Source organism: Podarcis cretensis, assembly GCF_951804945.1.
Source record: "Podarcis cretensis genome assembly, chromosome: 2".
Classification (NCBI taxonomy): Eukaryota; Metazoa; Chordata; class Lepidosauria; order Squamata; family Lacertidae; genus Podarcis; species Podarcis cretensis.
The window spans coordinates 87,281,239-87,302,416 of NC_137171.1; the positions used below are offsets into that span (position 1 = coordinate 87,281,239).

The 21,178-nt window shown below is 45.7% G+C and overlaps 1 protein-coding gene across 9 annotated transcripts in view; it reads right to left on the reverse strand.

Moving 5' to 3' along the window:
- Positions 1-3,641: 3,641 nt before the first annotated feature.
- LOC307209467 (clathrin heavy chain 2-like) overlaps positions 3,642-21,178 on the reverse strand; it is a 47,708-nt gene continuing 30,171 nt past the window's right edge. For 2 of the 9 annotated variants that reach the window (XM_079964579.1, XM_079964580.1), the window contains exons 3-10: positions 16,719-16,784; positions 14,395-14,626; positions 13,283-13,432; positions 12,285-12,403; positions 11,680-11,844; positions 11,454-11,567; positions 10,487-10,663; positions 9,432-10,378 (exon numbers count right to left, since the gene is read on the reverse strand). In XM_079964579.1, the coding sequence (XP_079820705.1) occupies positions 10,241-10,378; positions 10,487-10,663; positions 11,454-11,567; positions 11,680-11,844; positions 12,285-12,403; positions 13,283-13,432; positions 14,395-14,626; positions 16,719-16,763 (1,140 nt within the window). In that variant the 5' untranslated portion in view covers positions 16,764-16,784 and the 3' untranslated portion in view covers positions 9,432-10,240. Of the gene's footprint in view, positions 3,696-9,431; positions 10,417-10,486; positions 10,664-11,453; positions 11,568-11,679; positions 11,845-12,284; positions 12,404-13,282; positions 13,433-14,394; positions 14,627-16,718; positions 16,785-16,995; positions 17,453-17,525; positions 17,821-20,324; positions 20,448-20,996; positions 21,121-21,178 lie in introns of those variants that run through there. The other 7 variants (XM_079964575.1, XM_079964573.1, XM_079964576.1 and 4 more) reach the window with 7 other exon arrangements.

The window sequence follows — 21,178 nt, forward strand, 5'->3', positions numbered from 1 at the left end:
GACTGTGTGAAAATGTTAGAAGGCAAGTGCAGTGTTGTGTGTGTGGTAGCCCCATTTGTTTCCGTCAGGGCTCCTGCCCCTGCACAAGAAGCAGCAATTCAACAGTTAAAGCTTTCCTCCACCATTTCATTTCTGTTGGCAAAAGCCTCAGATCTTGTGTGTGTTGGGCAGCTGTTAAAGACTCTGATGGAAACAAATAGGCAGTCAAACAAATGAGACAGAGCCTGTTCGGTCCAGTGCACTGACCACGAATGGTGGATAGCCCAGCCTCACTGGGATGTGCAGGAGGTGATACAGGGGGTGGAGGTTTGTAATAAATACCGCCCTTCTTCTCCTTTCACGTCTTTTTGCAAAAGCAACTCTAGCAAAGCTTTCCTGTAACTTCCCCCCATCACGTCCTTGCTCTGTTGTACAGCAACTAAACTAAGTGAAATATAATTGACTCAAAGTAACTCAGAACACTTGACTATCCTTCCCTCTCCCCCTTCATCCTACTTGTCTCTCCCCATTATTCTGTTTCCAAGTGTACATTCCTCAGGGAAAGAACCTGTCTTTTTCCTTTGCTCTTTAACACACCGATACTCTGATAGAGCTGTATAAAGTAACAGTAATAATAATGCCTTGTGATTCTGAGTTTTCTATGTTTATGTTATTTTACATTTTATTATTTTATATTGAAGTGCCCAGGCTGCCTTTTGTCTTTCAGTCTGTCAATTGGTCCTTCCTTCCTTCCTTCCTTCCTTCCTTCCTTCCTTCCTTCCTTCCTTGAGAACATGGTGCCCTCCAGGTGTTGCAGGACAAGTCCAGCAGCATCTGTAGGATTGCAGGTTCATCACCCCTGTATTAAATAATGTCCTCACATAACATGGGCACCCCACTGCACTGGCAGAAGTGACCAGACATTGGCTCAAAAGGTGCACAACACCAGAGATAAGTAAGAATTGCCTTGTAATTTCAACTAGTGGTGCCTTCTGTCATGCTGGCAAAGTCCGTCCTGGCTCAACCAAAATGAGAAGAAATGAAGGGGTGTGTGTGTGTGTGTGTGTGTGTGTGAAGGAAGGCTCTCTGGGGCCTAAGAATTCTGGCCCCATTTGGTAAATCTGTACCGCACCCTCCCCTCAAAAAATCCTGCCTTCTTTCAGCATAAAGCATGTGACAGAAGCTGATGTTATATTTAAATAATAAAGCAGAACTGGGGTTGTTTTGTCTGCTTCCCCCCCTTCCTCTCTGATCTCCCCGTTGAAAAATGCATGGAAGGCAACAGATGTTTCGACTTTGTAGCTTGAACCTTTCTCAGCTGTTTGAAGATTTGATGTAGAATTCTTTGAACATCAGTTTCAGAGGAGACTCTCTTGGTAACGGTTGCCATGCAGAATTCATAATTAAAGAAGGTTCTAGGGTGATGGTGGGTTTTGTAAAACTGTATTTCATTAATTTGCTTAAATATACTTAATGGGATGAGAGAAATGGTTTTATCCACGGAGAAGAAACTCCTCAGGCCTTCAGCTCTGCCTACTGGGGAATAATCAAGCAGACACCTCTAGACTGCATAGCAACGTGGTTGCCGCAAGCTCTCTCCAAGCTAGCCACAGGGCACGGAGGTACATGATGTGGAACATGTCATGCTCACGAAAGATGTGGCAATATGCCAAACCCTACACTTCTGTGTAACACTGTCACCATCCGCAGGACAGAACTGCAGCCAAAACAGCAGGGTTGGCTCAAAGATTTTGGGGGCCCTTGGGCATGGCGCCCCCATTCTAAACCTGGAGGAGGTGGGACATTTAAACTGATAATTACGTTAGGCTGTAACCAGTTTTCTTGGATACATCCCTTCCAAGTAGAAATGGTAGGGCCATTACAGCAGTGGGCCTTCCACTGATCTCACGAGGCCCTGGCAAATGCCCCACCTTGCCACCCTATAAAGCTGACCCTGGAAAGCAGTATGGTGGTGGCTGCATGTAAAGTGTCTGCCTGTGTGAGTTGTTCATATGTGCACCGTTGTGTAAATGCTCTTACCACGTGAGCCAGCCCATTGGTATGTAGAGCTGGCATGCCAACCGTGCACCTGCCTGGGCCCTACAAACGCTGAGTGCTAGCTCTGCAAATAGACCGCAAACAAGCTCATATGGTAAGTGCATTTATACATGATGAAGTGTGTGTAATGCTTGCACAGTCAAGCGCTGCCATCTGTTTCAGTCCTTTAAGCTCTTCTAATGCAGAAGATGAAATCACCCTACCCCAAGAGTCCAATGGAGAATTTGTAGAGCTTGCTTGTATATAATACCTTGCCTATGCTCCATGTCAGGGATAGTTATATAAGTAAATTCTACAAACAACGGCACTGTCAGTTTTGTTACCTCTTCACCAGAGGTGCAGAACCTCACACCCAGGAGTCCAACATAGCCCTCCAGAAAGCTCTAGTCAGTCTTTGGGTCTCTCCTAAGGCTACCTCCCCTGTCCTCAGGCCATATTTCTTGCTGTCACCACTCAGTGTTTGGCATGTGTCCTTGAACTAACCTCTTGGGTGCCCGAATAGAAGATGGCGTTATTGGGGGCAGGGGGAGAGAGTAAATCTTTGGCTTTTGTGTGGTTGGAATTTAGCTTCTCAGACTCAGGGCTATTTTTCTATAAAAACAGGTGCTGGAACTCACCACAAACACCTCCATCATTCTCTTATAATGGCAATGGTGTCCACCTGAGAGGTGCCAGTACTGAGTTCTGGTTTTAAAAAAGCCCTGTTAGGAGCTATTGATTTTCCCCAGCCAGTGGAGGCTATTTCATATAGGCAAGTGAGCCATTGCCCCACCAAGCTCCCCTCAGCCAGCCCCCTCAACCAGCCTAGTGGGTGACACTGGATTTCAGCCGCCTCCTCTTCTATAGTCATAGTGTTGTCTTTGTAGGACTCAGGAGGGAAGGATACAAAAATGAGCTGGTTTGGCCTCCGAGTTCTGGCGGCCATTTGCTTTGGTTGCCCCTGTGACTGACCTCCCTGCCTTCTACCCTCCCAGGCCCAACAGGCACCAGACTCCACTAGGCCCAGCCTTACCAGGTGGCCAATTGAGGCAACCACCACGAGGCAAAGTGAGGCAGTCGTTTTGGGTAGCAAACACTGAGGGCCATCTGTTAAAAGTAGCTTGCTATCTCTGAGAGCAGTGGAGTAGTCTGTCCCATTGACACACCAGTCCTTTTGTAAATGGCAGGTGAGCGGTATCATCACCTCAGGCAGTGCAACAGCTTCAGCCGTCCCTGCTCCCATAACCTCTGGCACTGTTTTGGTTCCTCTTGGCATTCTCCTTGCTTTTATTACAGGAAATAAGATACAATCTAGCACTCATTTTGTGCCCACGTAGAAAGAACAATATCGCTTCTTCCCCTTGGTGGAGACCATCTTCACCGGACGCTAAACGCCTGTGTGAGCCTTCACTAGCAAACACGGAGCAGAGGCATAATTATTGCTGAAGCAGTGTTAACTTTTCGGTGGCAGGCAGGAGCAATTTTAATGGCAATTAGGGCTGTCACCTCATTAAAGAAATCTTAGATGATTAATCATATAATGTTTAATCAATTAATCGCATAAATTTGCATAGGAATAAACAATAGATCCAAAGGAGGGGGGGGATTTCGCCTTTCCTTGTTTTGTTTTTTTGCAGGATGCCCATGTCTCCATCTTCCCAAAGCTTCTACCGTCCCTTCTGTGTGGAGACAAAGGAAGATGTATCTTCCAAGATGATATCTGCTATCCATTTTGTCTGTAATTTCTCATACTACAGGTCCTTCACCACCCCACATCTGTTGCCTCATTAATTGGGGGGGGAGGGGTGCCACCTTTTAAACCAATTGATCTAAAAAGGTTAATCCGCAGGCAGTGCAGTCTTATATCCCCTCAGAAGGAAGTCTGATTGAGTTAAATGGGACTTACTTCCAAGTACTGTGGTACCTCGCAAGACGAATGCCTCGCAAGACAAAAGAGTTTTCCGTTTTTTGAGTCGTTCCGCAAGATGAATTTCCCTATGGGCTTGCTTCGCAAGACGAAATGTCATGCGAGTTCTTGCGAGTTTGTTTCCTTTTTCTTAAAGCCTCTAAGCCGTTAATAGCCGCTAATAGCCGTGCTTCGCAAGACGAAAAGAGACTCGCAGAACGGATTAATTTCATCTTGCGAGGCACCACTAAGTGGGTTCAGCCTAAATGCAGACCTCGTAATTACAGCATGGAAGCAAAGTTGTGTGTGGAATACAACCAATCAGCCTTCTTTCAGGGGAAGAGAGAAGTGCATAACCCCAATCCAGATTTCCAAAAAAATAATCATTTGATGCTGGTTTCCTTGAGAACTGAGTAACTATTTGGTGCCCTCTAGGCTAGGGTAACAACATATTAGTCAACTCCCAAATGTAACCATGGAAATGATATCTCATGTATACAGTAGAACCCAGAGGACCTCTACATTTGAGGAAGCATGGAAGTTTGGAGCTCACCAATGCACATACTGGCATCTCATAACACTTTAAACGTTTAGTTGGGTTTCCTGATGTTTATATATGCCTGATATTGCACCCCTAATGTTATTACATCAGTTACCAGATGTTTATACATCTATAGATGACATCCATGCCACACAGTTGCTGCAGAAAATGCTGGTGTATGTAACACTGGTGTTTCTGACAACACTGAAACTTGTTTTTAGGTCTTTGGAATTTAGTAGGTTTTCTGGGTCACTTGAGACTTAGGCAGCATACACACCATAGATTTAAAAGAATCCCAAGAATCTTGGGAACTGCAGTTTGCTAAGGGTGCTGGGAATTATAGTTTTGTGAGGGCAAAACTACAGTTCCCACAATTAATTTGTGTGTGTGTGTGTGTGTGTGCGCGCGCTATAAATGTATGCTGTATATACAGCCTTCCACCCAAAGACTCACAGGACTCATATGTCTGGTGTCATAGTGGGAAGTGATCCTGTACCTCTCCTTTAGCTGATCTGATTGTGGGTGGGCAAGGTTAGGCACTTCTGCAGCATAAAAATAGATGTGCATTATCCCCCCATCCAAATTTGCATAAAATTCAAATATGGTAATTTTTTTTTAAAAAAAATACTATCCTTTAAACAGAGATACAACTTACCACAGAGGAAGACTGTGAACCAGGTGATTTGTTTGTGTCTGCTGCCCAGGTACGCAGTTCAGTCTACAGGCAACCCCCCTCAAGTCACTTCCTTTGCTCACACCTTATACAGACCAAACTAGTACACTCCACACAGCTGGAAGGGGGAAGAGAAGTCCCATTCCCCAAAAGGTCTCTTCTTCTAGAAAAGCCTCAAAACTGTTTGTTTGAATGTTGTGGTTGTTTCCAGTTGTGATTAAAGGTAAAGGTAAAGGTACCCCTGCCCGTACGGGCCAGTCTTGACAGACTCTGGGGTTGTGCGCCCATCTCACTTAAGAGGCCAGGGGCCAGTGCTGTCCGGAGACACTTCCGGGTCACGTGGCCAGCGTGACATCGCTGCTCTGGCCAGAGCCAGAGCCGCACACGGAAACGCCGTTTACCTTCCCGCTGGTAAGCGGTCCCTATTTATCTACTTGCACCCGGAGGTGCTTTCGAACTGCTAGGTTGGCAGGCGCTGGGACCGAGCAGCGGGAGCGCACCCCGCCGCAGGGATTCGAACCGCCGACCTTTCGATCGGCAAGCCCTAGGCGCTGAGGCTTTAACCCACAGCGCCACCTGCGTCCCTCCCAGTTGTGATTACTTAATACAAATTAAAATCATCATCATCTCCAACCGTTAGCTTCTATAGCAGATGATGTGTTTGGCAGGTTTGACACTTCAACTAGTCATTTCAGACTCCAACCATAGAACCACTCAGTTGGAGGAGACCTTGATGTTATCCAGCTCAGCCCCACAGCATTTTTTTAAAATATACTTTGCTCCCTTCTCCAGATCCTCTAAAATGAGAAATCTCCTATCTAAGTGGCAAGTGGATGCAAGCTTGTATTGAGTGCAGATGTATGTAATTATTACATTAAGATCCCACTTTTCTTCCAAGGAGCTCAAGGAAGTGTATGTTGTTCTCCCGCTCTTCATATTATCCTCACAGTCACTGAGAGGCAGTGACTGGCCCAAGATCACCCAGTGAGCTTCACCCCCAAGGTCCTAGTCCATGTTGGCTCTTGAAAGATTCCTAAGGCTACTCAAGTCCTATTAGTGCTCAGCTTTGCGACTGAATGGGGATTTGAACCTGGGCTCCAGCATCAAAGCCCAACACTCAAACCACTACACCACACACATTAATGCATGTATATACTGGCAATCAATACTAGACTTGTCTGCTCAGAATACATGTCTAGTATCTGCTCAGAAGTTAGTCCCATTGCATTCAATCCTGTTTACTCCCCAGCAAGCATGCGTCGGATTTTACCTTCAGGTCACAATCAAACAGCTCAGCTTCACGCTGCCAGCACGCAAAGCAGCGAAAAGCCAGACACACAGGAGAAGAGGCCAAAAGTCGCCAAACGGCTTTGCAACATTAAGCTGCAACAGCATGGGAACCGTGCACAGCCTCTGCCACTCCCGCTATGACCAGTCGTATGCAGCAGCCACCAGCAAGGAGCCACTAGCAGCAGTGGCAGCAGCAACCAAGTCATGCATTTAATTGGTGTCTATTGGATTTCCCCCCCTGAAGCTATACTTTGTGCTACTTACTCTGACATGGAAGGCAGAAGTTTCATTTTGTATCTGCATCTGACTCAGAGACTTTTTCTATACTGGCATTTGGCCTCCTGCCCTGACGGCAGTTTTTCTTGTATCATCAAGCTGAAATGTAGAATTTCCCACTGAGGAGATAGAGGAATGTGTGTGTGTGTTTGTAAAAGCAGGGTGAGGGAGGAAGAGACATTGATGAATGGAATAAATCCCTGCCACTCTTCTAGTTTCTTCGCAAAAACACAGCGGCAAGGTCTTTCTTTATCCTGTCACATAAAGATGCCACTGTCTCCCTAGAGAATAGCTCTTGAGAGACAGCAGCTTCTTTACGATCAGCAAACCTACAGCTGTAACAATTGTAGAGCCATGGGGATAGTATAGGAGCACTATACTCCATCCAAAAGGACTTTCTCCTCTGGAGAGCCTCTGGTAAGGGAACCCTATTCTGCAACTTGAGTTTTAAGTAAGAAACCCAGCTGTAGATGGCACCAGTTGGCTAGTACCTGTGACATCATCAATACACCTCCCCATTAAAAAAACCCCAAAGATGCACCCACTTAAAAAAAAAAGCCAATAGCACAGGTGAAATGAAAGGAGCGCAGAAAATACTGATGCCTTAATCAGCATTCAGTTTGTGGGAAGCTAGCTACTAAACCGCACTGGACTTCTCACATCTGATATTAACATCCATCTTCACCCTTAAACAGAAGACTTTTGTTAATTTTTAGTTATGCTACATGCAGATTCATCTATGCTTACATAGAGGATTGGACTCTATTAGGTTGGAATATTGTTTTCATAACTTGCCAAGTAACTTTTATTTTATTAATACACACTCTCCGCTCCTAATGTGTCATGTCCACCAGGGTAGCACACCTCAGGGAAAATGTATTACAAAATCTACTGTGAAGCATGGAAGTCAGTGTGGCATTTGCTTTCTTCCACCTTTATTGTTTCTCCCCCTGCAAATAATTCTCCCCACTGGCCTTTTCAACTACCAATTCGTAATTAACGCAAGCCAGCAAAATACAAGTGGCCTCTTTCTAACCATCAAGCTACAGTCCATTCTCTTCTCTCACTTCCACCTGCCCTCCATTACAGCCATTAACTGCTCTCTGCAGCTTACATGCCAACAAAGAAAAAGATGGCTTCACAGCTGTGACAGAATTCCATGTATGGGGGTGGCGAGGAAGGGGAGAAGCATCTTGGGACTCTAATCCAACCAGACAGATTGAGGTCAAATGCTTCTTGCATTCAACAAGCATAAAGGGGGAAGAGAAAGGAAAAGCCACAGAAATAAGAGGTGGTGGCAAGTGCCTATAGGGTGCCTCACGTTCTGCTGTAGGGCAGCCACCGCCAACCTGGTGTCGCCTAGACATTTGGGCTACAACACCTACCAGCTCCAGCCAGCATAATCTCTGGAGGTCAACACGCCGTCCGTGGCTGCTACCCCAAAGCAGCTGAGAGTCAGAAATGGCTCTGAGGACCAATGCATGTAGGATATTTGAAAGTGTCTGCAAGTGTATGCTTTAGGTGGCTTGCTTTTTCTTGCCTCCCAGATCCCTCTCCTTATTTCTCCCCCAAACACAAGCCAAGGAGTTCATGGGCCCATACACACCATACATTTCAAGCATCACCCCAGTACTTTAAATAGTCATGGCTTTCTCCCAAAGTATCCTAAGAAGTGTCGCTTGTTGAAGGTGCTGAGAGTTAGATCCCTGTTCTCCCTCACAGAGTGCCAGTTCTCGACGTTCCCCTCGAAGAGGGACTGACAGTGGAACTGAACAAGCCTGGAGATTGAGAGCAGAGACAGTAAAGGAATTTGTACCCAGGGTTCACAGTTTAAAGAGGAGGCAAGGAAGAGATGACACAACAGAGGTGTGGAGAAAGTGGACAGAGAAATTTTACTCCTCTTCTTGCAACACCAGAACTGGGTACATCCAGTGAAGCTGGTTGGTGGAAGATTCAGGACCAGACAAAAGAAAGGACCCCTTTGACGCAGCGCACACTTAAACTGCAGAACTCACTCCCACAGGACACAGTGATGGCCACCAACTTAGATGGCTTTAAAACAGGATTAAGCAAATTCATGACAAATAAGGCTATCAAGGTTATCTGAAGAAGTGTGCATGGACATGAAAGCTCATACCAATAACAAACTTAGTCTCTAAGGTGGTACTGGAAGAATTTTTTTTTTATTTTGTTTCGACTACGGCAGACCAACACAGCTACTTACCTGTCTCTAAGGCTATCAATGGCTACTAGCCAGGCTGGCTATGCTCTGCCTCCACGATTGGATGCAGTATGCTTCTGAATACCAGTTGCTGGAAACAGAAGGAGCGAGAATGACCTGATGCTCAGGTCCTGCCTTTGGGCTTCCCATAGGCATCTTACTGCCTGCCCCCCTATGAGAACAAAGTGCTGGACAGGATGTGCTTTCGATGTTCTTTCCTAAGCATCTACAGTGGGAGACACAATTATTGACTAGAGAAGAAGAAGAGGAGGAGTTTGGATTTGATATCCCGCTTTATCACTACCCGAAGAAGTCTCAAAGCGGCTAACAATCTCCTTTCTCTTCCTCCTCCCACAACAAACACTCTGTGAGGTAAGTGGGGCTGAGAGACTTCAGAGAAGTGTGACAGGCCCAAGGTCACCCAGCAGCTGCATGTGGAGGAGCGGAGACGCGAACCCGGTTCACCAGATTATGAGACTACCACTCTTAACCACTACACCACACTGGCTGTAGATGGGTGGAGGTGTATTTTATTCATATGCTGAACTGCCCTTTGACCAAATATTGCCAGAAAATAAAAGACAACAACAACAACCCACTATATTTATACACACGTACACACAAAGTCCTGAGTATTTTCTCGTCTCGGGAAAACCCCCCAAAAACTTGCTCACAACAGACAGATATTAATTTAAAATGGCACCTTTGTTGTGGAAACACTGGCAAATTTGTCATTCTGGCTCCCTGTGTGAATGACTAGTAGGTATGTAAATAAGCCACTCAGCTTCCTTTTATTTTTATTTTTTTTCAAAGCAATGGTAAGTCAGCAGGTCATGACCTAGAAGGTGGGAAAGGCAGAGCTGTGGATAGAAGCTCTTGCCTCCGCTGCACCAATGACCCAGTGTTCCTTGGAGACAAGGCACACAGCTGCCACAGGATCAGCACCACTTTCAAAAGGGAAGCAAGCCAGACAATATAGCAGGCAGAGACCACCACCAGACACATATATAGTCAATGCCAATGCCCCCTGCAGCATAAATAACACCCTCATAAAAAAATCTCCAATATACCCAAAACATCACATTCATGTTCATAGTTATAAGAGTCATCTTTCCCCACAAAAATTATCAATTCTTTCTTCCCTGCTTCCATAGCAGCTCAGCAGGCGTCCACATTACTGCTGTGGACATCACCCCGTTCCTATGCTTTCAGTTTGCCTTTCCCTTTTCCCAAAGCCCCCATAAGATCCACTTAGGAATGAAAACAGTTTTGAGGCACTTGCAAGCGTTCCATCTCAGTATTTTGGGTGAGGAGAAGTCACTCCACAGAAATGGCTTTCCGTGGAGCAGGAATCTGGCCCACCAGTTGTAGCACCCGCTGGGAAAGGCAGAGGCTGGTAGGATGGTGGGAGATATATTGGCACAGAGCGTATGGACAGATAGAGATAGACAGCACCTGGGGGAGCAGCAAAGACAAAAGGGAGTTTAGGTAACCTGAAGGCAATGGCTCCCAGACCTCACCTCATTTCTACCCCATTTAAGTTGCTCCATTCCTCTGACTTACCTTGCCACTACGGCAAACTCCCAGCAGGCTGTGGGGCCTCTCGTCATCAAGTACAGTAGTGAAAAGGATATCTAAGACCAGGTGGATGCGATGGATGGTTTGTGCCGTCTCCACGTCAGCAAGGAAGAGGAAAGCATGCTTGGTAAGAATGACCACCACACCCAAGTGGGGCAGGAACTAAAAGGATAGAAAAGCAGTTGCTTGAGCAGTCTGAATCAGCCCCTTTCCCACATGACATCAATATTATTTAACCATACTCTGATTGGGATTACCAGCATGGCTCTTGAGTGCATAATGGCACTCTCAGACCACCCATCCAGGGGGCCCTGACCTCCCTTAATAAAAAAAAATTTTGTTTGTTTTTGTTTGGGGTATCCCTTTCTGCTTCTTTTGTCTATTTTGTTTCTGCTCTTCTGTGTGTGGGGTGGGGATAACCCATGTTTCACCTGTTTTTCAGACAGTGGGGGAGTTCTAAGCACAGGCAGTTTTCCTTGTGCGAAACTGCTATCTTGTAATGGCCACAGAAGTTTTAGATTTAGAAACGAGTCCCCAGGCCCAAAGAGGTTAGGCACCCTTTGCCAAAAACAGGAACCTTTGGCCCTCTAGCTGTTGATGAACCACAACTCCCATGGCTATGTTTTCTGGGGTTGATGGGAGTTGTAGTTCAGCAACATTTGGAGTTCCAGAGGTTCCCCGGCAATGCCCTAAAAGCTTCTTCCCCTTGTCCCAACTACTCCCGGGCACGTGGAAAACATGGCCACCAACTCTGGATCAAATAGCCAGACATCCACTGGGTTAGATGGGGAAGGCTCAAAAAACCCCACCACCAACTACATCAGCCTAACTGACACCTTCCAGATGTTTTGGATTACAATTCCCATCAGACCCAGTCAGCATGGGGATGAGAGAAGTTGTTGTCCAAGGTTCAGCAGGTCCATAAGCCAACTGTCTCCAATGCAAAACTCACCTGTACTGCACTGGGGAAGTCCCCTAGCTGAGTCCCCTTGAAAGGCAAGGTGTCACGGGCACTAAGCAAGGCGGCGTTCCCTGGCTGATGTGGGCCTAGCTCTACCACATGAAACTGCAGACACAAACAAGAAGCAAGTGCAGAGTTAGAGACTTTACTGGCTCCCTACCCAGTAGCCCTTGTCTCCCAACTTCCTCTTTGCCCATCCTTACTAAGCCTCAGTCACCTGTCCAGCCTGTTCCTTGCCTCTCCGCACAGCAGCTAAGAGGGATGTTGAAGGTTTTGGATTCCTGGAAAATCTGTGCTGAGGCAAGGCTACTGCTTGGGCTTCTATGACCTGAGACAGTGGGCCCCCTCGCCAATACAGCTGGGTCAGGCCCACAACTTGGCTCTGTGAGAAGGAAACAAAGAGAGAGAGATTCAGAGCAGGGGTAGCCAATTCCACTTAGAGTACAACTCGCACCATCCCTGACTACTGGGCCATGCCAGTTAGGGCTGGTGGGAGCTGGAGTCAAACGATATCCAAGGCACAATATTGGCTATATCTGGGTTAGAACAGAGCCACCAAGCCGTGTAATGGGTTTAGAAACAAGAGACTTAACTTTTAACATTATTTTTTTTAAAAAAATGCATAAGCTGAAAGAAGAAGGGATTGACAATGAAAACCAGAGAAGGGTGGTGGGAAGTCAGGGGATTCCGAGAATCCTAAATGTGAAAGTGAATTATATGTTTAAATTGAAACGTGTTATGTAAAACTTAATTAAAATATTTTTAAAATAGAAACTAGAAACAAGAGACATATCATAGCCACGGGGTCAGAGAATTATGTACCTGCTCAAGTCCTAGAGCAGAGAGAGCCATCCACATATGACTGGCATCCCGTTGATATCCTACCACCTCCATGCCACAGAGACGTTCATGTCGGCTAAACTGCCAACTTGGTCCGGAACCTTGAAGGGAGATTACAGACAAGGAATGGAGTCAAGGTCTTCTGCTCAATTCATATGGCTCACGTGATAGATTAAGTAGGGAACTTCTGGCCAAGGGGTTCAATTGGACATGCTAGGCCCTTTCCATAACCAGTGGTGGCCAGACTTGGCCCTCCAGCTGTTTTTGAACTACAATTCCCATCATCCCTGACCACTGGTCCTGTTAGCTAGGGATAATGGGAGCTGTAGTCCAAAAACAGCTGGAGGGCCAAGTTTGGCCACCACTATGCGTAAACCACACTCACCCACCCATCAGTGATTATGTCAGCTGATGGGCAGGAGGACAGGGTTCAATCCTGCACTGGCTAGGCCATCCTGTTCCTAGGAGGCAACAGAATCACACAGGATTTAATCTAATGAGCTCATGTGCCAAGATTAAAGTGGTCTGTCTTCTCCTTAAAGGGGGCTGGGCTGCATATGGTGCTACTGCTGCCACCCGCCCACTTAAAGGAGAAGCTGAGCAAAGTTGAAACAGCTTCCCTGGAAGAGAGTGTCTGCTTCAAAGGGCACTTTGCTGCTTTAGGACAATCCTCCATGGATAGATCCTCAAACTACCCCTCTGCTTTTAATTTTCATCACAGTAGACTGTTGAGGCAATGCCAGCACACTGCTTCCCCACCAATTCCCTTCAATAATCACTAGCTTATCCCATAAACTAGACAGCCTGCCTCTCCTATAATGCATGTGTCCTTTGTCCTTTATTCCCAACTCCTTCCACCAAGCACCCTTGGTTTCACCACTTAACTCCATTCATCATTCTGCCTACACCCTGCCCCTGCCCAGGATTCTTTCATTACAGCCACCCCAACAACATCTTCCCCAAGTCCCTTGAACACTCACGTTTTACAGTCCAGTGGAAGACATCCTCCTCTGTCACCACAGCCAGAATGTCAGCGTTCAACCACACCCAGTACTCAATAGGATGAGCAAATTCCCACTGGTACCTTAAGGAACGCTGGTCCACGTCGTAGACCTGGGCCAGCTGCCCCGCTAGAAGGAAGAAGAGGGAAGGTTAAGACAACTGCTGCGGTTTGAGGGAGTGGAGCCGCTTGACAGTGAAGGCCCCTCAATTTATAAAACAGACAATTCACTGTATTTTAGGTGTACCTGTGTCTCTTCTGCAAAACTGAATGAGAAGCCCCCACAACCAACTAGAAAGCAGGTAAATAATACGGAAAGCTACAAATGAGAACTTTGGGACATGGCAGCTCATTCACCAGAAATGACTTGACGTTTCCTAAGGCTGCAGAGAGAGCGCTTGGCATTACTAGAACATTAAGTGGGTCGGAGACAAAGAATTCCTTTGGAAATGTTGCTGTCCCAAGGGATAACAAATACTCCAACCTCTCCCACAGTTTTAGAACCACCACTGCCCAAAATAAAATGACAGCCGGACGGTGTTACCACCTTCCCTCTTCTAAGCCTATCTCCCACTCAAAGACACCTCAGTTCAATTCAAGCCCTTTACTTCTCTGCAACAACACAAGTCCTCCCCCTTCAGTACCAAAATGACCCCCTAGCATTCGCTTTCCATCACTCACAATTATTTTTCCTTCACCCCATCCACACTGGATTGCTTCCAACGCAAGTCCTACTCTAGAGCAGACCCACTGAAATTTAAGGACATTTGTAACTTAGGGCCACTCATTTCAGTGGGTCTACTCTGTGGCGAATTTAGTAACACACAACACCCCGACTTCCTCTCCTTTGCTCAATTCTACTTCCCAATAACCAGACAGCGTTCCTATTAATGAAATACCGTGGATGCTTGGGTTGTGAACCTGCAGAGTTCGCAAGCCGCGTCTGCTCATGCGCGGGTTGCGATTTGGCGCTTCTGTGCATGCACGACCGCCAAAACCCGAAGTAACCCGTTCCAGTACTTCCGGGTTTTGGCGGTCCGCAACCCGAAAAAACACAACCTGAAGCGGCTGTAACCCGAGGTATGACTGTACCTCTGACAGCAAGCAGTGGACGGCTAGGATTAGCCAGAGCCCCTTGCACATGATGCAAAGTCCAGTTTGGCGGAGCCTGATCCTCCTTGGGAGATGCACGGGGATCCAAGAGCGTCAGCGATTGCCGGGAGGAGTCCCCAGGAGGGCTGTGCCGGACACAGAGGCGAGAGGCAGACGAGAAGGTTACACGAGGGTAGGTGATGTATTCCGATACAATGCCATGGGCTTGGAGCTGCAGAGAATTGGAGCGTGAGTGGAGCTTTCTTCCAGAGAAGGGTTTCAATGCCCACAAAACTGTTTGGAGCCGAACCAAGGCTAAGGGAACAGTGTCCTTGTAGGGGTATGTGTACGAGCTGGTGTGACCCAAGGTGGGGGGAGGGAGAAACCCAAGTATGTCAGCTTCTGCTCCTTATTTACGCTGCTTGTGTACTTTTTTTGTTGAACAAGGAACTGCAAACCAGGAACCCCCATGAGCATCATTAGGAAACCCTCCCCCCTCAGAAGTCAACAAAAAGTATAGGACTGAACTGCAGCTGAACTCCATGGCTGAGCAGTGATTTGAACCCAGGTTTCCCACCCTCCAACTCTGCTGCTATTCATTCATTCCACCTGCTACCTCCTTGTAATATCCATCATACGCTTTCAGGCCATTTGCTTGATTAGGTCTGACCTGCTCATTAGGAAATTAACTGCAGCAAAAATAAGTGTAGAAGAGTGGAAAGATTAGCAAGTACTGTGTACTGCTGACTAGTTAAAAACAACTTAATATGGAAATTAGAAAATCAACACGATAAAAATGGTTTCATGAAGATCTAATCTCAAGATTATTTCTGCCAAATGTGACGCTTTTATATTTCCCCTGTTGGAATAGAAAAAAAAATATGGACAGCACTGAGAAATCATGTTCCAAACTGAAGTCCAAAATGTATTTAAAGTGTTGATTTTTGCTATAAATTAAAGATAGAGGTACTGCGTAATAAAAATGTACATGAAAGAGTGACCCCTACAGAGTAAGACCAGAAAGAAAGAAAGAAAGAAAGAAAGAAAGAAAGAAATTGCAGGTAGCCATTTTGATAGGAACAACGTTAGGAAAAACGTCAATCCAAGTCAGGCATTAGCATTCCCATGTTACTCAACATGGAAGTGGGGATGCAACCAATAACTCCACCTTTGCACGAAGAATGCAACTGACTGTACTAACAGAGCCACTCCCTTTATAGGCACAGAAAATGTAACCTTATGTAAGTATATTTGGAAGGAAGCATAGTCAGTTTCAATGGTGCTTACTCCCAGGCAAGGATGTGGAGGATTACAGCCTTAACGACTACACTCAAGACTGGTTTTCCCTTTTCTTTTCTACACCCAGAAAGGAGAAGCTCAAAAAAGTCACTGGAGAAATCCAAGGTTCTAAGGCAGCTGTGATCTGGCATCATGGGCAGAAGTCACACACCCATGCCCCCAAATAAGTTCACAGCCCAATTCTCTTCAGATATATCCAAAGATACTTTTAAAGTGAAACATGCTTGCATGCAAGTCAATAGAGGACAAGGCTTTTGCACATACAGTAGCCAAGTATTGGATTTGGGCTAGCAGGTGGCAGTGTGACTAGACTGAGCTTGGCTACAACCTAAGTGGTCTTTTAATGCAGGGGATTTTAGGCTAGAAATCACCTGAACCCCCAACCTGTCATATTACTAGCAGACTGAAGGGCTGGCATAAGCAGTATATCCCAGCAGCCGTCCCCAACCTGCAATATGGAGATAATGGGCTGTATTTGTGATGGCAGGCATGGGAATTGCCAGAATTTTTTTCGGGTGGGGCAGGCCTTTTGTTGGGGGGTGGGCAAAACCTCAGTTAGCTATGTATTTTTATCGATTTTTATTGACTGGGGGGGCAGCTGCCCCTCCCTGCCACCCATGTTTCTTGAAACACCTAAAAAATAAAAAAGGCCCTTCCTCTCTGAGTGAGGACAGTGCAGTAAGACTTCTTTTAAGCTTTGCTTGTGGGGGTGGAGGCATGCCCAGTCAGAACTCCCCTAACCAACCACTGATTCCTATAGGAGCAACTCTCATTTATGACCCCAGAGGAGATTTAAAATGGCTTCCACCGGAACCCCGGAAATCTTCTATCCACACAACCACCTCGCCCCTTTCCCAATCTCTTGGGCTGCATAGCGCCGCAACCAACCCTGAGCTCGACCCATTCCAAATCGCGCACCCGCCCAGGCCCGTCACCACCTCTCGAGTAACTATTTTCCCACAGAGGCCTATAGGGAGAGCTACGTGGGGTTTTTTTTTTGGGGGGGGGGGTTGTTTCCTGCTTACCTGAGTCAAAACTTCCACGCGGACTGGAGACACAGGCTCGCTCATAGCTTGGTATTCCGAATCAACCTGCAGTGCAGAAAAAAATAGGAGCAAATGGTGCGCGGGAGAGAAAAGGGGGACACGTGGGGAGAGGAGCGGCTTTGGAGTGATGACCCAGGCTAGCAAGTAAATTAAAACAGGAGTTACAGTAAGAGGCTCACCCCGAGGAAAAGCTGCAACTAAATCCGTGAAAACAACTGCACTACAAAGTTCAATATTTGAGCCTTTAAAAACTTACAGGGAAGCACCCCGCGTAGCTGTCAGTCTTCCCCACCGTGGCTGCCCAAAGTTCCTCCTCTTTCCTCCTCCTTTTTTCTCGGATTATAATGGCGTTTCAAGGCCATTCCTGCCCTCTTTCCCAGGTGTACATGATCTTGCTTTCAGACTCGATCCAATTAGCCCTAGCAAAAGGGAGGATCCCTCAGCCAGATCTCTCTCTACTACTCCTACCGGTTCGACCAATCCCAGACCAAGGGCCCCATGGAGAACAGTCTGATGCGGACCCAGGAAAAAGGGAGAGGAAAGCAACCAACTCGCCCCACCCGGAGCAAGCGGATACGAAGCCGTTGTGTATGAAAACCAACAGCCTAACGATCTGCTACGCGCAGAACACAGATCGTGGAGCTTGCACACCCGCCTTGGTATTTTGCACGAGAAAGCGGCATATAAATGCTTTTATAAATACAGTGCAATATATAACTCTTGGATGTTAAGTTTTAGAGGCATATCAGAAGGAGCTGTGGCTAGCAGAAGATCTGGGTTGCAGACCAGAATCGGAATCAGGTTTGTTGCTGGGTTGTCTTCAGCCCAAGTTCCTGATAGTGCAGAGAGCTGAAAATCCATACTGGCTCCTCTTAGGTTTTTTTCGGAGCAAGTCCAATTAATTTCAGCGGTGCTCATTTCTCAAGGCCTTGTCCTCAAGAAAAAGTAGTAAATGTGACTCTGGATGGTGCCGATACAGACGTGGAATCACCCAACAGAAATTCTTTTTCATGCAGAACAAACCCTGCACATCGAGAATGGGATGTCAGCAAGAGAGCAAAAACTTCTCGCCTTGGCGCGCCTGTTTTCTATGGGGTTTGGGAGGGAGGCGAGAAAGGAAAGGGAAGGGACCTTTGCTTACGCTCAGAGTAGCATGCAATCAACGTGAGCCCCCGCTTTCAATTTGAAATCGAGCTATTCAGATAATTGGTTAGTCCTGTTAGTATCTGAGTGAAAATAGTACCCAAGTAATAACTTGAGCCTATATACACTTAGAAGTCTCACCTCATTCCACAATATTTACTCCCAAGTAAGTTTGCACAGGATCTGAGCACACAGCAGCAATCCTGTGCGTTCTTACTTTGGAGCAAGCCCCGCTGAAATGAGTGGGACGACTGACTTGAAAAAGGCTGGGGTAGGGAGTAAAAGGACCCTAAGCAGATTTGCTTAAAAATAATTCCTACGTACTTCAACGTACTTCTGGTGGTGTGTTTAGGATTATATCCTTCATTGAATTCCCAAGTAGCAGAATTGCGGATTTAGAAAGGTCCATATTGCTTGAGCAACGACTTGGTAAACACTGTTACAGATAGGTAGCCGTGTTGGTCTGCCATAGTCAAAACAAAATAAATTTTTTTTCCTTCCAGTAGCACCTTAAAGACCAACTAAGTTAGTTCTTGGTATGAGCTTTCGTGTGCATGCACACTTCTTCAGATACCAAAAGTGTGTATCTGAAGAAGTGTGCATGCACATGAAAGCTCATACCAAGAACTAACTTAGTTGGTCTTTAAGGTGCTACTGGAAGGAAAATTTTTTTATTTTGTTTTGGTAAACACTGCTCTCTAGCAAATGTACTCCTGCTCTTGAAGGACTCCAAAATCTGATAATCACCACTATCAACACACATGAATCCTGGGAACTGTAGATTGTTAAGGGTGGTGTGTGTTATATCTCTGTAGTGTAGGGGTTAACTACAGTTCCCAGGATTCAAGTGGGGGTTGGGGCAAGAAATGTGATTTAAATGTGTGGTGTGTATGCCCCAGTGCGCACTATGTATGTCCCAATGGGGTGTGCTTTAAAGTGTTTGCGTTTGCATAGGATTGTACATTTATAGTTACAGGAAGGGATATTGTGATAGAGCCCAGAATTCTCCCCCCCCCCTTTAAAGTTCTTTTTGCAAGTCATTTCCCAATGTTTGTGGTATTTACCCACTGATCACAATCAGGAACATTTCATGGTAATAGTTTAATGTTGCATTTGAGCTAATAATTCTGTAAAAGTATTTTGTTGATGGGTTGTGTGTGTGTGTGAGAGAGAGGGAGGATTTCAGGCATTTTGTAAACCTGAGGAGTTTTTTTTCTGGAACTGTTTTCCAGATTGCAATCTTTGCAAGTTAGAACTTCTAATTTTCTTGGTTAGACTCTTTCAGGGATGTTGTACTGTCAGTTTTTCAAACCTTCTCCAGCATTCTAAACTGAGCAACAGTGAAATTCAGATCTTTCATCTCTCTCAACTTCCTTTAAAAATGTCTCTTCCCCCTTTTTATTTTACTTTATTTCATTCCATTCCATTTATGAATCACTTCCTATGAAACATCTTTAAGTAATTTAAAACATTAACAATAAAACATATATGAAAAGATTTCATATATGAAAAGGATTTCATATCCAATAAGGAAACAGACTGGGATAAAAGGCTCTATTTAAAGGCTTGCTGAAAAAAAGATGATCTTCAATAGGTGCTGAAAAGGCAGTAGAAACAATGTCTCTTTGATATGTAATGGAAGCCTGTTCCAGATTGATAAAATTAATCTGAATTAATTAATTAAACTTCCTTTTAAGAGTCTCTGTTTTAGTGAATGAGGAGGGAAGTGAGGGACAGATGGGGCTCATTAACCTGGGAAGGTAGCCCATCTAGAAGGAAAACTCTTGATCCTAAACTTCCGCTGCCTTGTGGGATATCTTCCAGAGAAAAAAAAAGCTAAGGAGTACACATATCCAGAGTCGATTCCTAAAACAGTTGGATGGCATCTTGTATGCCTTCTCCTGACAATTCCTGCAGCCAAGTTGGTGCCAAACCTATTGCTCTGCTTTCCCTTGGGCCACATCATCATGGCAGAGGAGAGGGGGCTTGTTGTCTGAGCAACCCAAGACCTCCATACATACTGCCCAGGCTTGCACCCTGGGGTAGTCACTTAACTGCCACTAACATAGCAGTTTGTCTTCACCCCAGAGGGGCATTCCATTATCTCTTGAGACAGACAGATGCCAATGACAAAAAATACTGTTTCTGGAGGTCCTGAAGTTCCAGCTCCCTTCTTTGAAGTTTTTTTTTTTTTTTTTAGTTCTTTGTGCTGTTTACTCATCTTTTGGTCCTTATCTCTTAGCCCTTGGCATTAAACCCATTCCTGAAGCTCTTAGTCCTCCTAGGAAATCATCCACCTGGAATCTAGAGTCTCAGAATGAGTCCCCCTTCCTGCCACAAACCCCCCAAACTAGTACTTTTGGCAGTAGTGTGGGGCTTTCCAGCTGAGATCACTGCAGTGGATCTAGGTATCACCCTAACAAAAGATAACATTCCCCTCACCTCCAGGACAGCCTTTTCTTGTGAAGCATTAAGCTGGCAAGAGCCTCTTCCGGAACACAGAGAGCTTTGGAATGTGTTTTCTCACAATGAGATCAAGGAGCCTAGTAACTTCCTTTCAGCACTCTTTGAGCAGTGGAGTATTCCAAAAAACAAAGCAAAACAAGATTATTTGGTGAATTGGTCCAGGGAAGAACATGGTGGGGTATGAGGGGACTGTGTGCTCTATAGCTGTGATGGGAAAGAAGTGACAAGTTCTGTGAGGATAAATGGCAAAGATCAGTGTTCACCAGGGAAACTGTGGCACCTTTCTGGTATAACAGAGTCCAACCTTTTATTTATTGTTTGTGTGAAGTTTACATTTTTGCTGGGAGGATATTCTGGGAGGGAATAAGTGGGCCCAGGGGAGCCTTAACTCTGTGCTAATGAAGTTTGTTTGTTTATATATTGGCCAATAAATTTCCCTGAGTTACTTAAAAGTTAGATTGAATGGGGTTCCCTGTGGTGTGATTATATGGGTGTCTTGCGGTTGGATGTGGCAGCAGGGTAGCAAATATACATTTCTGCCACCCTCATTTAATTCACACATCATACTGGCTTATTTTTAGTATTCTGCTGCTTTCTAGAGTTCTCTTTCGCTGTAGGAAAGTTTGTGCTTGGCAACACTGAGCCTACCAGTGGAGAGGATTACTGAAAAGAGGTTACTAGCATCAGGGTTCCTTTGTTGGAGAAAGCATTGCTGGGTCCAGCCCCCAAGTGGGCTTCTCCATCTTTAGACAGTTGCACAGAAGAACTGGAAATGTCACAAAGTGTGGCTCTTCTTATTACACAGCAGTGGTGGCAAGAGAAGCTTCCGC